Source organism: Nanorana parkeri, unplaced genomic scaffold (assembly GCF_000935625.1).
Source record: "Nanorana parkeri isolate BGI_ZX_2015 unplaced genomic scaffold, ASM93562v1 scaffold41, whole genome shotgun sequence".
Taxonomy (NCBI): domain Eukaryota; kingdom Metazoa; phylum Chordata; class Amphibia; order Anura; family Dicroglossidae; genus Nanorana; species Nanorana parkeri.
Window position 1 is genome coordinate 617,512 of NW_017306309.1, and position 15,647 is coordinate 633,158.

General features: G+C 40.2%; 1 protein-coding gene across 1 annotated transcript in view; it reads left to right on the top strand.

The window, feature by feature from the left end:
• The first annotated feature begins 547 nt into the window (after window positions 1-547).
• The window catches only part of TPK1 (thiamin pyrophosphokinase 1), a 239,834-nt gene continuing 224,734 nt past the window's right edge, over window positions 548-15,647 (top strand). Inside the window, exons 1-2 of the mRNA XM_018571236.1 lie at window positions 548-554; window positions 2,652-2,721. Of these exons, the coding sequence (XP_018426738.1) occupies window positions 548-554; window positions 2,652-2,721 (77 nt within the window). The remainder of the gene's footprint in view (window positions 555-2,651; window positions 2,722-15,647) is intronic.

A 15,647-nucleotide genomic window follows, 5' to 3' on the forward strand; every position in this document is an offset into this window, starting at 1 on the left:
TGATACTAAGCAGAGTCACAAATTATAGTAAAAAAAAAAATATTATGCTGCTAGAACTTTTTTAGGTTGATCTCTTCTTTCTTGTCATTGACTTGCATTTGGCTCTATTCAGCAAGTGATATAGATCAAGGACCAAAGAATTGTACTGTAAACAGAACTTTCATCAGGCTGCTAAAACTCAGCGCTGTGTATTTGTTTGCTTGGCTTCATTCTGTCAGGAATCAATTGATTATACTCCACTATTCAGTTCAGAGAAAATGAAGGGAAAAGAAAACCACACAACCTTTTCCACGACAGGTTATATTTATGTTGACAGATTTATTAAAGTTGCGTTTCCAAGCGGCTTGGGATGTAGAAACATCTGAGATTTAAGTGCAAAATCAAATGCGGTGAACTTCTGGCAGTAGTATCAGTGTCCCATCTCTTGTAGTTTTATTTATAAATCACAGTGTGTTACAAACAAATTGAAGACACAAGGCAAGCCTGTAGTCAGACAGATAAATAAACCCATATCATTCAGAATGTTCTGTATGCAATCAGACAATCAATGAGAGGTAATAAACCTTTACCGGAAATTGCCATACAAAGCAATGCACTAGTATTGTTCACAAAAACACAATAATGATAGTCTGTTCTATCTATCTATCTATCTATCTATCTATCTATCTATCTATCTATCTATCTATCTATCGTGATTGATTTACTAAAGGTAGACTGTTCACTTTGCAAGGAAATTTGCACTCTGCAAGGGAATTGTCCCTTAGCTTAGTGAATGAGATGAAGAGCTGAAATGTTTAACCCTTTCGCTGCCAAGCCCTCCGGAACATTTTTCTAATCAGCTGGCCAAGCCATTTTTGAATTTTCTGCAATTTTTTCCTATTGGTTTGATTTTCAACTGCTGCGTTGCTAGCGTTTGACAGCTCCAGCACTCAATGAATGAGAAGCCTCAGTATTTTACTATCATTAGTTTCTGAATGGGGAGGAGCCTCTGTAGTGAGTGCTAGTCCCCATTCATAAATTCTTCAATGAACAGGCTGTGATGTAAATCGCAGCCTGTTCATTCATAACTGGGGACAACCGGCGCGGGGGGCGCCCGGTATTTTTAAAATTAGCGGTCATCAGCGGCTTGTGAGCCGCTGATGACAGCTATTAATTTAAAGGGGACAGTCTGCTGAACAGTTCTACTATAAGCTGTAAGTTCTACCATATAACTATAAGTTCTACCATCAGCTTATAGTAGAACTGTAAATGCCTGGTCCGTACGACGTACTGAGCTGGCCAGCTGGAAGCACTTTTGTAGCTCCGTACGACGTACGTCCTTGGCAGCGAAAGGGTTAATAGTTAGCTGAAAGACACAGCAGGCAAATTTACAATTTGAGCAGCAAATTAATTGTTGTGTAGTGGGTCTTTGTTGACTATTGTGACTTTTCTTATCACCATAATGCCTTGTTATAGATTCACATTTAAAGCTTAAAGTGACACTAAATTCAGGAGTTAAATCTTAAAATACATTCATGTCCCATAACTAATTACAAAAATGTATCTTATTTGTGTATTACTCGGCTGTAGATCCTCAAATCATCTCTGAATTGGTGCTGACACTGTCCTTCCTTCTGGAGGGTGGATACTTTTGTTCTCCATGGCCCTCGTGTTTGTTGTAAAGTAGCCACCACTCCAATCTCACTCCCACGATGGACTACAATCTCCCATTTAGTTTACTAATTAGTTTTAGGGCTAGTTCACACCAGATGCAGTTGTGATGCAGGCCGTTCCGTTTTGCAGCTGCATCAAATATGCATCACAATGCTTTCCTATGGTATTCCTTGTGCTCTGCTAACTACCAGAACAGTCCGTTCCGATGCAGCCAGAAAAAATACTGCTTGCCCTATTTTAGCTGCATCGGATCGCATCAAAACGCATGCAAACGCATTGGAACACACCTGCAATCCCATTTAAGTGAATAAACCCCCAAAAAACTCATAGTAAAATCACGGCAAAAGCGTGGCAAAGCGCATCACACCGCAGCTGTGCAGACTCAAGTTCTGGTGTGAACTAGCCCTTAGAGTTATAGGCTATCACAGAACAAACTTAGAGTGGTGGCTTCTTTACAACACACACAGGCACCATGGGGAACAAAAGTAGCCACCCTCCAGAAGGAAGGACAGTGTCAGCACCAATTCAGAGATGATTTGAGGATCTACAGCCAAGTGATACACAAATAAGATACATTTTTGCTAATAAGGAATGTGGGGGGAAAAAAAAGGTTTCTCTTAAGATAATGGTGGACAAACATTGAGGCATGTTGTATCAGAAAATACTAACACATTTTTGTTAATAAAATAATGAAGCTTTATTTAGTTTTGTAACAAATATATAACTTGAATAAAAATGATTTAGTCTGTATAAATGATAGAATACACACAGTTGTCTGGGGTGGATTATATGTCATAATGTATCGAACTAAATACAATACAAAATATTCAGCAACTACATTGATCATCCCGAATTTACCTTGACTGACTTTGCAAACAAGGCTGCATTGACTGTCTTCACCAAGCTTCTGTCGTGAAGAGTGTAATGTGTGTATCAGCCATGTTACATGCAGAAAATTTGGATTTCATAACAATTCATAATTTTTTTTTTTTTTGTAGCTGTAATCAAAGCCTGTGCTGATGGCGGTGCAAATCATTTACATCATATCACCAATGGTCAACAAGATGAGTAAGTTAAAAATAATATTTACCATAACAGTGGAGTGCATTATCCTGCTTTATATTGTGGTTTATATCCATCAGATTGCTAGCAAATATAAATATATTGCATGAAATATTGTTAGTATCTGAAACCTAAGATGAATGTGTAGCCAGTTCAAAAGAGTTTACCGTGCCTAAGCACTGGACATGTAAGTATACAGTCTCTTGTCTTCCAAGGAGCTGCCATTTTCAAATCTTTTGACACTTGTCAAGAACTCTTGAGAGAGACTGTGTCACCAATTTAAAACAATGTAGGTAAAGGCACAGGAAAATTAAGTATCTGATGCAAAGTTGCAGTTTTTTTATAAATATTTTTTTATGTAGTTGTAGTGTTTAAGTTTAGTGAGTTAAGTTGCAAAGTTTAATAAGTTTAGTCTTTAACCCCTTAAGGACCAAGGCTTTTTTTTGTTTATTTTTTGCTTACATGTTATAATCCAAATTTTGGGCCTAAAAATTACTTAAAACCCTGAAATATTATATATTTTCTAAAAGCCAAGACCCTGTAGAATAAAATGGTGGCAGTTGAAAATGTTTTACTATATAAAACCTTTTTTTGTAAATATAAAATTGTGTGCGACTGAAACTGCGACAAATTTCAGTACCCCAGAAAGTCCATAGACGAGGCTTTAAAAGGCCCTACAGGTCATCAGTTTAGAGATGCACCTAAATATTAACCCTAGAATTATTGCTCTCACTTCGGTGTGTGCGGCGATACCCAACATGTGTAGCGCAATCGTTGGTTTCATACATAGGCGCACCCAGGACATGTTTATGTGAAGACGCAGGGGTGTGGGACTTAATTTTTTTAATGATTTTTACTTTTTATTTATTAAATATTATTTTGAAAACTGTTTTTTTGTTTAACTTTAATTGCTATTACATAAGAGGGATTGTTAGCCCCCCATGTGATAGCATATTGGTGGTGATAGGCGCTCTTTAAGGTGATACCAGTGGTCCAAAAAACCCCTAGTATCACCTTTACACTCTAAATAAGCTATTGAAGTGCAGATCGTCCCATAGAATGTGGAGGAGATTGGTGAACGGATGGCTGGTCCTACGCTCGCAGGAGGGGCAGCAGAGCCTGGGAAACATGGCCCGTAGAAGCGATCTGGCGACAGCTGAGTTGCCAGAATCTCTTCTACTGTAAAGCTGGCCGCCTGTTCTACATACACGAACATAGTCTGTTTTAACCCCTTAAAGACCCATGACGGAATTATCCGGTCATGGGTCGTTATGGGGTTCAACTTATTTAAAAATGTGACTACTCCATGAACAGCCTAGCACAGCTCCCTCCTTGCATGTCATAGCCCTCTCTTCTTCTGGGAGTGTCTAATTACTGTTTGAGCTGCACCAGCTCCTCCGCCCCTCTATTTACCTACCTACATAATCTTTTATGTAGCTGCTTTTAAGAGGAACAAATATCACTTGGGTGACAGCTCTGAGTTTTGCTGCGGCTGCTCACATCACATGCAAGATATTGGCTTCCATTCATCTTCCTTTCGATGCCTGCAAAAGGGAGGTGAATGGTCTGGCAACAAAGTCACTATAAATTGACTAAAATGACACCGGCTGCCATCTGCTAAATGGCTCCAACATTAATCCATGCTCCTGGTTACTGTGTTAGTTACATCCCAATGGTTACTAGTATTATCATCCTATTAATACCCGATTCTAAACTTGTGAGGATACAGAATTTTTTTTCACTATCTTTTTTGTGGACATGGAATCATGTGCCAATAGTTTTTTGGCCCCAAGCTCCTGTGAGAAGCTTGCAAAATATATATGTGTTTTGATTAAATTAACCACTGCAGGACCGCCCGACGTAAAAAAAGTCCTGTCGTGAAGCAGTTATACCATGAACACAGCTGTCCTTGGTATAATTTTAAACAGCAGATGATTACTGTTTAAATGCTAGCAATGCAAAGGCTTTACAGCCATCAGATTGCTTGTACGGTGCGGCGTTGTGTGCCCCCTCTCGGCAACCTCCAGCTTCCCCGGGCTCCGCTGTCCCCCTACATGCAAAAACGAAAATTGCACAACACATGTTACATATTGTCACGATCGTCGGAGTGAGAGCAATAATTCTAGGACCATTAATCACTGGTAACTGCTAAGCAGTAAAATATCTTAAAGCGTCGCCTATGGGAAATTTTGGGTGTTGTCGTTTTTTACGGTTTCACAGACGTACGCAATTTTAATGCTTGACATGTTTGGTATCTATTTACCCGTCATGACCCCGCCTTTTATATTTTTTTTGTACAATAAGTTTTTATTGAAACAGGTTTTCAAATAAGAGTACAAGGAAAACATTACATATACAGACATATAAGGGGAAACAATCAACCACTAAGGAATCGCATTACATACATCTGGACATGCTGTTGAATATACGTTGCAGCATATAATGTGTGGTATTAGTTTGGGGCCATGACGCTTATACATTTTATATCGTGGGGGTAAAGCGCCTTTTATATTTTACCAACAAATTGGGTATTATATTCTGTTTCTGTGCACTAAAGTTCATTTTAGTGTACTTTATCCTAAAAATACTGGTTTGATAAACATTTGCGCAAATACTGTGGGACATAAAACATTGCAACTAGCATTTTTGTATTCTACAGGGCCTCTGCCTTCAGAAAATATATAATTGTTTGGGGGTCTAAAGCTATTTTCTAGCCAAAAAGTCAGATTTTTATCACTTGTGTGCAAATATCAAGACATTGCTGTGGTCAGCAAGTGGCTAAAGGATAAGTGTACTTTTAAAACACTTTATCTTTTTTTAATATATCCAAAAATACCAAATACCTATCATGTTCAGGTTGTCTGCATCTGCACTGCAAACACAGACCAGGGCTAAGAACAAGGATGTATGTGCTCTATAGACCTGTTTTACTAAATGTCTCTAGTGCCATGAGTGATTTACTGTATCTGCTGCACTGCCATCTCCTTATCATTTGGATGTAGGAAGGCATCCCCTGCATGAGTAAAGTTAAGCCCTGACAGTCATCCCATATGATTCCAAACAGCCAACTGTGGAAAGCAGAATGCACATCTATAAGGATTCCCAAAACCTTCCTGGATCTCATTCTAGTTCTGTATGTAGGGGCAATGTTTTAAGCAGTAGTATCACTCGTTTATTATGTGTCTGTTAGATATACCTAGACTGTAGGCAGTGCTATGATGATTGTGTACCTATGATTGTTATTGATTACTTATGCCTGCAACAGTTGTGGAAGCTCCCATTGTTGGAGTATGAACCAACAATTTTAAATATTTCTCCTCCTTGACCAATCACTGAGGTGTTGGCTTTGTGTTGTGAGATTGGGGAAGGTAATACATATTTGGAGCAACCTTTTAGAGAAAGTTCTTGGGTACTAGAGAATTGAAATAGATCTCCTACAACAAGAGGGATGCACCTGTGGCTTTTTATATAGAGTAGGTGAAGCTGAACTGGCCACAAGAGAAAACAGACACCAGTGGTGTCTTAGTGGAGGAAAGTAAAGTCAGTCAAACATATGTGATATGTTTAACATGTAATACTCTTTTTTAACGCTAAAAAGAGAAGGTCTATCCCAAGGAGAAATGTGTTTAATCTCAGGTTACGTCCCTGCATGAGATAAAACAATTCCTAAAATGTAAAGAGCTTGGATCAAAATGTTTCCATAAAGGGAACTTGGCTTGAAGTACAAGTATAATGCCTACCCAGTGCAAATAAATAACTTTTATAATGTATTGCCCAGTGTCATATGTAATATTGTCACTCAGTTGGAATGGAGTATATTTAGAAATAAATGTTGCATCTCTGTTTGTTTTAGAGACCCTGTTTTGAATCTCTGTTAAATTAGCGTATCCACTTTTGGATCAGATCATGCAATCTGCAATGATTAATGTTGCCATGAACATACTCAGAAACCACAGCATTGCAAGCAAGGCCTTTGTGATTGTAGGAAATGGAAATGTGATGTGGAGTATTAGTTTTTCTGCCAGTTTGTCAAAAAACAATATACTGATACAGGTGCCTGTAAGTAAGAACTTGAGTTACAGTGCCATTGCATTGTAGCGGATAGCTGTGTTTTTACTTCCATTAACCACTTGCTGACCGGGGTGTTTATACCTCCTTCCTGTCGGCCATTTTTCAGTATTCAGCTCTGCAGTACTTTGACTGACATTTTTTCCGTCATGCAACGCTGTGCTGAAATTAATTGTATACCATTTTTTGGGGACAGATAGAGCTTTCTTTTGGTGGTATTTAATCACCACTACGGGGGTTTTTTTTTAACTGTATAATAAAAAAAGTACCGATAATTTTGAAAAAAAACTGTTCTCCCTACGTTATGTTATAAAACATTTATTATTACCCAATTTTTTGGTAAAATATAAAAGACGGGGTCACGTCGGGTAAATAGACACCAAACATGCCACGCTTTAAAATTGCGTGCACCAGTTAAATCGCAAAAAACTACCATGCTCAAAATTGACCATAGCCGACGCTTTAAAAGCTTTTACTGCTTGATGTCCGGCCGTAGAGCTGCTGTGCTGGTCCCGGGCTCACACCGGGAACAATGGAGCCCGGGATTGCCAGCAGCGCCGGCGACGGAGGGGGGGGGGGCAGCACACCCGACCGTATATTGCAAGCGATCAGGCGTCTCTACAGACGGCCGAACGCTTGTATCTAAACAGCCATCGCTGGCTATTTACATTCAAAGCCGGTTTCCCGCTCGTGCCTGCCTCCTAGCGGCGGGCACGAGCGGAACGGGATAGGACGTCTAAAGACGCCCACCCGCCCTCAAGAAGCCGCTGTCCGGCCGTTTAATTACAATGGCCCTGACAGCAGGTAGTTAAACATAACTGATAACAAGATAGCATTCAAAAAAGAAAAGCAATTGTCTGCCTACGAGAGAAATTTGAGTATTTAGTGCAAATAAATATAAAACAACTGCTCAACATCTAAAAGTCTCTTTGTGCTCATTCAAAAAGATCCTAGCTGCTGAAGCTGTGCCCAGAAAAGGCAGGCAGAGGGCAATGGACTATTCACCAGTATTGCCTGTAGGCGTCCTGCATCCGATCACTTCCTCATTACTAATTTACCATGCCTTATGCCACACTGTGTCTCTGTGTAGAGACTTCTTCATGGCTCATCGGGTCAGAGCTGCCCTCCTGATGACTGGTGGGGGAATATTTAAATAGCAGCAGAAGAGGTGTAGAAAGGACTGATCCACAGAATAAATTAAGCAGAACTAGGGAGATGTTTAAAGGAAAACTAAAGTCTGCATTGTGGTGGGTACCTAGACCTAGGAAGTGCACTGCTATTTTTCAGGAGCAATACAAAACTAAAGGTGAATCTTTCAGTGTACCACTTAGGCACAAATAACACGTGTAGATGGTCCCTGTATGATAGGAAATCTTTACTATTTGCTTTTAGGCCTGCAATAATTTTGATCATTTGTGAACAATGCATATAGACATTTCAATCTTCTGTCAGTGTTCAAAAATGTTATTTATTTTGCAAAATATAATTGTCCTTCTGTATATAATAAGTAAATCCATTTGACATTGTTTTCAAACATAAAAGTTTGCAATCATTGATGATAAATATTTTATATTAGGAGTGAAACATTATTTTGCCTTAGCTTTAACATTTGCCTTTTCAATTTATAACAAGATATATATTTTTCATGAAAAAGATCATTCGTATTGCCACAATTTTCTTTCTATATTGTTCCCAAAAGTACAAAGTTCGAGAATACATCAGCCCCTTTATAAATAATGAATAATTATGTAGCTTGAATACACAGAAGTTATTAGATTTCCCATGACTTTACTACATAATTGGATAGCTGTACTGCAGCTGATATTTTCATAAATAAATGCCGAGCTACACAATGGCAACCTTTATTGTAGCCATAAACTTAACAAAAACAACAAAAAACTGCAGTAAACTAAAACGTTGTGTATTTGGCAAAGTCAAAGAAATTTTATTTAGATGTAAAAAAAAGGTTGCCTTAACGTTCTGGATTAGAGAGATTGTAGGTAATGATATGCTTACAAGGTATTATGTAGATAAGAGCTGTCAAAGTAATTACATGAATAAGGCCACATGTTGTTCAGACATAAATGAATGAAATACGGTATTCTTATACTTTACACTTGTTTATGGCTTTTCTCAGACATGACATGGCATATCTTTAGGGATTATCAGCTTTGACTTTTCTGCTATTACACCACTTGAATGCTTTTGTTCTTTTGACTATTGCCTGCTATGGTATTTTGCAATATATTGATAATGCTTGCATGGGGTTTGGCTAAATAGATGTTTGTGTCATCTAGAGGCCTTTGTGCAGAAGCTATATTTTTTTTGGATAATAATTTGCTGCTTTTCATGTCAGTGGTAGACAACAGCTTACAGCAAATTCTTTACTTAAAATAATCTTGCATTATAAGCTAATCAGGGAAGGAAGGTTTCCTTATATTATGTATTACAATTTTACAATTATTGTAGGTGTTACTATCAAATTGGTAAGCTATGGCACCTATTTACAGTAAACTCCAAGTTAACCAGTACCCATGGGGATTGGTAGATGCCGGATAACTGTAGTTTCTGGTTACTTGAGAGTTACCATTCACTCTCAAGCAACAACACCCCCGCCCCATTTATCTACTGGCTAGATTCTGCTATTGGCTATTTCAAATTGCCATAGCCAATAGCAGGCTGGCTATTGCACGCGCCCACTGCCCTGTCATCTGAGGAATCTAGCTGTCGGCTGCAGCAAGATGTAAACAGATAATTTTGTTAGCAACTAAATAAATTTATAAATCTGTATAAAACTTCAAATTGATAGTTTGTATTTTTTGTCTCTCAAAAAAATATGAATTTGCAGTGCATAAAATAATCATAGGAGCTGGATGTTTCATGCCTTATCCAGGATGATGAGCAGTGTGTCTATTGAGTTACCATAGATCTCACCAAGCACAATGGAAGACCTGTCAAGCAGGAAATTGCAGTTGAATAGGTTTGGCTTTTTTGGCCCGAAGCTCTCTGATCATGTTAGGAATCTACTGTACTTGTGGTGTACTCAGCAGTCATCAGGCTGTTCCTCCATCTATGGTTTGCTCAGGGCTCAGGTGCTTGGCAGGGGATGGACCCAACCAATATAGCGTTTCTTCCTTGTCACTCTGCCATTTACATCTTTGCCTATTCTTCTGGGTTTGGCATCTTCAGCCATCTTGATTGGTCACCCTGAGATGACCTAACTTCCAAGTACGGAAGTTAATTCTTTCCAAAAAGAAAATTAGGTCATCAGGTAAAGCATGTAAGGCAGTCCCTTGGCTGAGGCTGGACCATCCTAGGTGTGTCCTTCTAGATAGCTGCCTTTTGTTTCCTTCTGCTGACATTTTACTCTTTTTTTACAGGTTATCCTGCCCTTTCTTCTGCTTTATTCCAGCTGGTTCCTCTCTTGCAATTCACAGCTACCCTTACTTCCTCTAACGCAACCAAGCTTGTTCTCTTTATCTATTCGGTAGACATCTGTGAACATGCGCACATGAGAGGGTGAAACAAAATGTGTCCTGATAGGTCCATACTATTTTTTATAAAATGTTGCCAACTATTCTCATAATCGATTAGTTGTTGCAGCCCTAATTTATTGCAGTGTCCAGCTCCAGTTTGTTTTTAGCTAAAGAGTTAAAAGACCTATTATTAGTGTAGATGGACTTAAAGCCCAGAAGCAAGTCAAAGACATCATGCTTTCAGGTGTTTTCCATGTGTTTGCATTGACTTGTGTAGAAGAATAAAAGCAAAGCATAGGAAAATCATTAATAGATGCAGGTGTAGGATGACTGCTACTTGTAATGATCCGGTCAGTGTCCATATGGATCTCAGCTACAGACTAAGGCAGATCCCGTGTAAGGTAGAGGTTTAATCTAGGTACCTTGGAAGTTATGTCACTTCCCTTAGAATCAGGAGCGAAGGTCTCTCAGCTTGTCACTTGTTGTTTCTAATGGCAACAGGAGGGTACAAGTGGCTGTTTGGTGGCTGTGGCCACAGCAGTTTACTCAGTTCAGTTTAGGAGTCAATCACTGGTAGCAACAGCAGTGATTCAGGTAGAAGTTCAATCACTAGTAGCAACAGCAGTGTACATAGTTCAGTTAGAGGTTTAATCACTAGTAGCAACAGCAGTGTATAGTTCAGGTAGAAGTTCAATCACTAGTAGCAAAATCAGTATACATAGTTCAATTAGAAGTTCAATCACTAGTATCAACAGCAGTGCTCAGGTAGAAACAGGTGTGTACACAGTTGCAAGCTGTAATGGTTATTTGCATTTTGGTGGTTGCTGCTGCTGTACTGGTGCTGCTGCCAATTTGCTAGTCCCAGGTGGGTAGACTGGACAGAGGGCACGAGTGTCCAGAAGTCAGTAGCTGTGGGGCTGCTAGTGAGTAGCTAGTCAGTAGCTGTGGGGCTGCTTCACTAGTCACAGGTTCCAGTGGGGTACTGATTGGAGCTGAGGAGTGACCGGCCGGCGTGTTCCTCATTGCACGAACGCCGGCCAATTGAGATTTTGCTGCTTAAGCCACTGAGGGGGGAGGAGCCGGTTGACATCACCGGAGTGAGTCACTACCCGTGCCGTGTACAGACCGGAGGTCCGGTGAGCATCTTAGACTACTCCATAAGAGCCTATAAACACTGCTCAGATACAAATTAGAATTCAAACACTGCACCAAAATATCAATCCCAGGCAACGATTGTAAGTATTCCCCGAGCTACTCCCTTTCCAGCAAACACAACTGTGGTAACATCAGAAAATTCACTCTGATGGATTTCATTCATTGAGAATACCATATATACCATTATAATCCACTCCATCAGCAGTTTCAGACATACTCCTTTTCACAAAATGTGTATTCTGAACTAATTACGAAACAACACTGTTATTTATGTGCATCTTTGGCTTTTGTTTGCATAATCAACAAGTCTACATTTCCATCTCCTTACAACTCCCCATGGCCACATAAAGTGCTCCTGTACATAAATTAAACCTTGCAACCCCTGTACTACACGTCAAGATTCAGAGAGCCATGCCTGGTCTAGACACTCCTACCAGCAACCAGTGCACTGTTTGATGGTGCTCTATCACACCTAGCAGACAGACTCAAACCTGCCTTGGACGCTTGCATCTGATTTTGATTCATAAAGCAGAAAGAAAAGAGGTTATAGAACACAGATAATCTCACGTTTAGTTTACTAATTTTTACTTAAAGTGTCATTAAAGGATACCCTCCCCCTCAATGCTAGTGTAAGGACTTACCTTAAATGATGCCTCTTGATCCAATCATCTTGTTTCCTGTAGTTTTCAGCTGTCCCTCCAGCGCTAGTGTTGGCACTGACTGCTGTGTCGTCTGTGTCCCACAGAGTATGTGCGTGTGCACGTTGCCAGGCTGCCTGCATTGACTTACCTTGTGTCTCTCCTCGCCTTACGGCCCCAGATCTGTAGTGCGCATGTGCCTGCCCCATCATCCTTTGCGGCCGCCCAAGATTTTTAAACACTGTGGATGGAAGCGCACGGCGGAGACACAGGTAAGTAATAAAGTAAACATTTTCATAACTTTTTAACATGTTTTTCCATATATCTACTGCTTGTTAGCAAAACCGCTTAGGGTTTAATTATCCTTTAAATTGTAGTCCATCACGGGATCGAGCTTGGAGCAGTGGCTGCTTTACAACACACTCAGGGACCATGGGGAACAAAAATAGCCCCCCTTCAAAAGGAAGGACGGTATCAGCAAGAATTTAGAGATGATTTGAGGATCTACAGCTGAGTGATACACAAATAAGCTAGATTTTTGTTAATAGTTACATATGTTACTTTTGTTAATAGTTACAATAGTTACGTATGGCCTTGGCCAGGGGTTCTATGGCTAGTGCGAACAATAGAGGGGAAAGTGGGCAGCCTTGTCTGGTCCCTCTGGTAATGTCAAAGCTTTGAGAATGGAAGCCCTGGTATTGGACATACGCCGTAGGCTCCGAGTATAGGGAGTCAATTATCTGCATAAATGAATGAATCCCTGGAATTGCAGTGTCCCAGCCTCCCTGGCTGCCTTAAGGAGCCGTTCCTTGGAGCGGTAATAGTGGAGGCGAACAATTATATCCCGTGGTGGGCCATCAGGAATGCGGCGTGAGAGCGCTCTGTGAATCCTATCAAATTCCAGACGCTCAATGGGGATATCGGTAGCCAGTTCCTGGAACAACGCAGTGACCGTTGATTGTAAGTCCAAAACCGATTCCGGGACTCCTCTGATACGCAAATTCAGTCTGCGATCCCGATTCTCTGAGTCCTCGAGTTGCGTTAAGAGGGATAGGTTCAAGGAACGCAATCTCTCCAGTTCATCCTCATGTCCCTCCACTATGGTGGTCAGATCGTTGCAACGGGATTCAAGTGTGGTAGTGCGGCTTCCTACATCTCGTATCTCTTTGATAAGCTGTCCAGAGCTCTCGTATCTCTTTGATACCCTGTCCAGAGCTTTATGGAGGGTCGATTCGAATTGTGCCAGGAGAGAATGGGTCACCTCAGGTTCCGCCTGACTAGCCTGTGAGTTATCCTCCAGGGGATCTGTGGGTTCGTTAGAGTTCCGGGAGTCCTCGCTCCGTTGTGAGGATGCCGGCGCCATCTTGTTGGCTGCCCGACCCAGAGCCTCGTGTAGCGTGATCTGGCTCAACTTGCCACCCCTACTCCTAGTGCAGGACATGGTGGTATCTGTCGGTCGGCGGGGTGAGCCCGGATCTTAAGGCACCTGTGGTTACCGTGAGTGGGGCCCGTGATAGCCAAAATAGGTCTTCACTTCTCCCGTTCTGGCGCGGAGCCGATCAGTGAGCGTCCATCTTAATCAGCCGCGCGCATGCGCCAGCACAGGTTTTTTTTAAGCTCTCACAATGATCAGCAGATACTAATATCGGCTTCTTACATGCATATGGGAAAAAAAAAATCATAGTGAAAATGTTTCCACTTACTGGATTCGCACTTTTAGCTAATAATATTTGCAGTGAGCAACCATAAAGAAAAAAACATGAAAGAAGCTATATCCATATGGATAAAATACATTTTACAAAAATGACAGAACATCGTCTAACAATAAATCCTATTCATTACAGCCCTGAACACTCTGAGCCATATTTTCTAATAGCAACATTCTTTTGTTGAAAGGACAAAGCAACGGCTTCTCTTAAAGTGACTCTGTTGTTAGATATAATATTTTTCAAACGTGCACCCTGTGAAGAAGGCGGTTAATACTTAACTGTTGTGACGTCCTGCCGTCAATCTTCACTCTGTTGCGCAGCAACAGTGGCTGCACAATCTTTTGCATGTCACATTTCTTTCACTCCCCTGCTGCTCAATTTGAATCCATGAAGCAAAAAGATATACCTGATACTTCTATGTATTGGGAGCATATGACATTCTCCCATTTCCGCCAATGATGCAACACTGGGTGTCAGAGAAGCCAATCACTAGGCTTAACCACTGTCACGTAGATCAGGGTAGAGAGTCTTTACTCCTGTGTAAGCTCCAACCACAGCATCTTTTTTTACTCTGGTTGAGTGGAGCGGTAGGAAATTGCAGAGATGATGCTCCTAAGCAGCTGGAGGCCAGGTGGGGATATTACAGTGAATGTGTTGCTTTTCCTGCATTCACAGGTTCACTTGAAAGCTGAGCTTCAGCCAAACTGCTTAATACACAGATAAATACACATAAGAGAGCTATTTTACCTGCCAAATGATTTGTAGTCCCATCAATAGTCTTCTAAAATGTACAAAATCTTTGCATAAGGCACAGCTCTATCTGGCAGGGAAGTAGACCTGATTTTTCTCTACGACATTTAAGTAATGCAACTAGGTCTAGTCCCACCCCTTGCCTATAATTGGACAGTAAAAGACGAAGCTGCAGACTGATGAACTCAATTCTCAGTCATTCCTTCTGCTACTTATCAGCATGCTCCTTGGTAACACATAAGCATTGCAGCACAATGGATTGGCTTCTTGTGCTGCCTTTAGCTGTTCCAGTATAATTGCAATAGGCTGATACTAGGTCAGTTTCAGGTACTTACTCTTCTTGTATTGAAATGTATTAATGAATACATAGCTGCATTCTTTGTTTTTTGCTGTTTTATGACTGAAATATATAACACAACAGATGCTGGCTATACTGTGGACTGAACTCTTCTTTTCCCCTGGTGCTGTTGCTTATCCAAATTTTTACAGCTACACAGTTGCTAATTGTGCTTTAGTTTCCATTTATCATTCACCCTTCATTAGTGAGATAATATTCTCTTATACAAATAATTTATCTTACTTTGCATCGTAAATCAAACTTTAAAGAGCACTATGGCTAAACTATAGCATTTTCTGCTAGGGACACAATAATATGTCACTTTTTTTTTCGCAGTGATAATTACTTCAATAAAAAAATATTGGTCTCAGTTGAAAGGTAAATATGCATGTGAATATTTTCATAGCATAATAAGTAATACTGTCTGAAGCTTATAGTGTAGCTCCACTTCTTCAGCCAAATTGGCATAACACATACTTTATATTTGTTACATATTAACATTCATATCTCATAACATTTAAAGGGTAATTCCACTTTCTCAGGCAAATTTGGGAAAATTTAATTATTGCCTCCAATCTGCCTCTAAGATGCTTCATTTTCTAGCTGAAGCCCTTGGAAGAACCAGTGTATGGGGAATATATATTAAAAGCACTAGAGAGGAAACGGGTGAGTGGTCTATATTAATCAATTGTTCCTTTTTTGTGATTCTCTATCCTGATGGGATTTGCTTAGTAGATATTGGCAATACTTAAAACCTAAGTCTGGGCATAAATAAAATAGCTAACTTTGTACCCCCCCC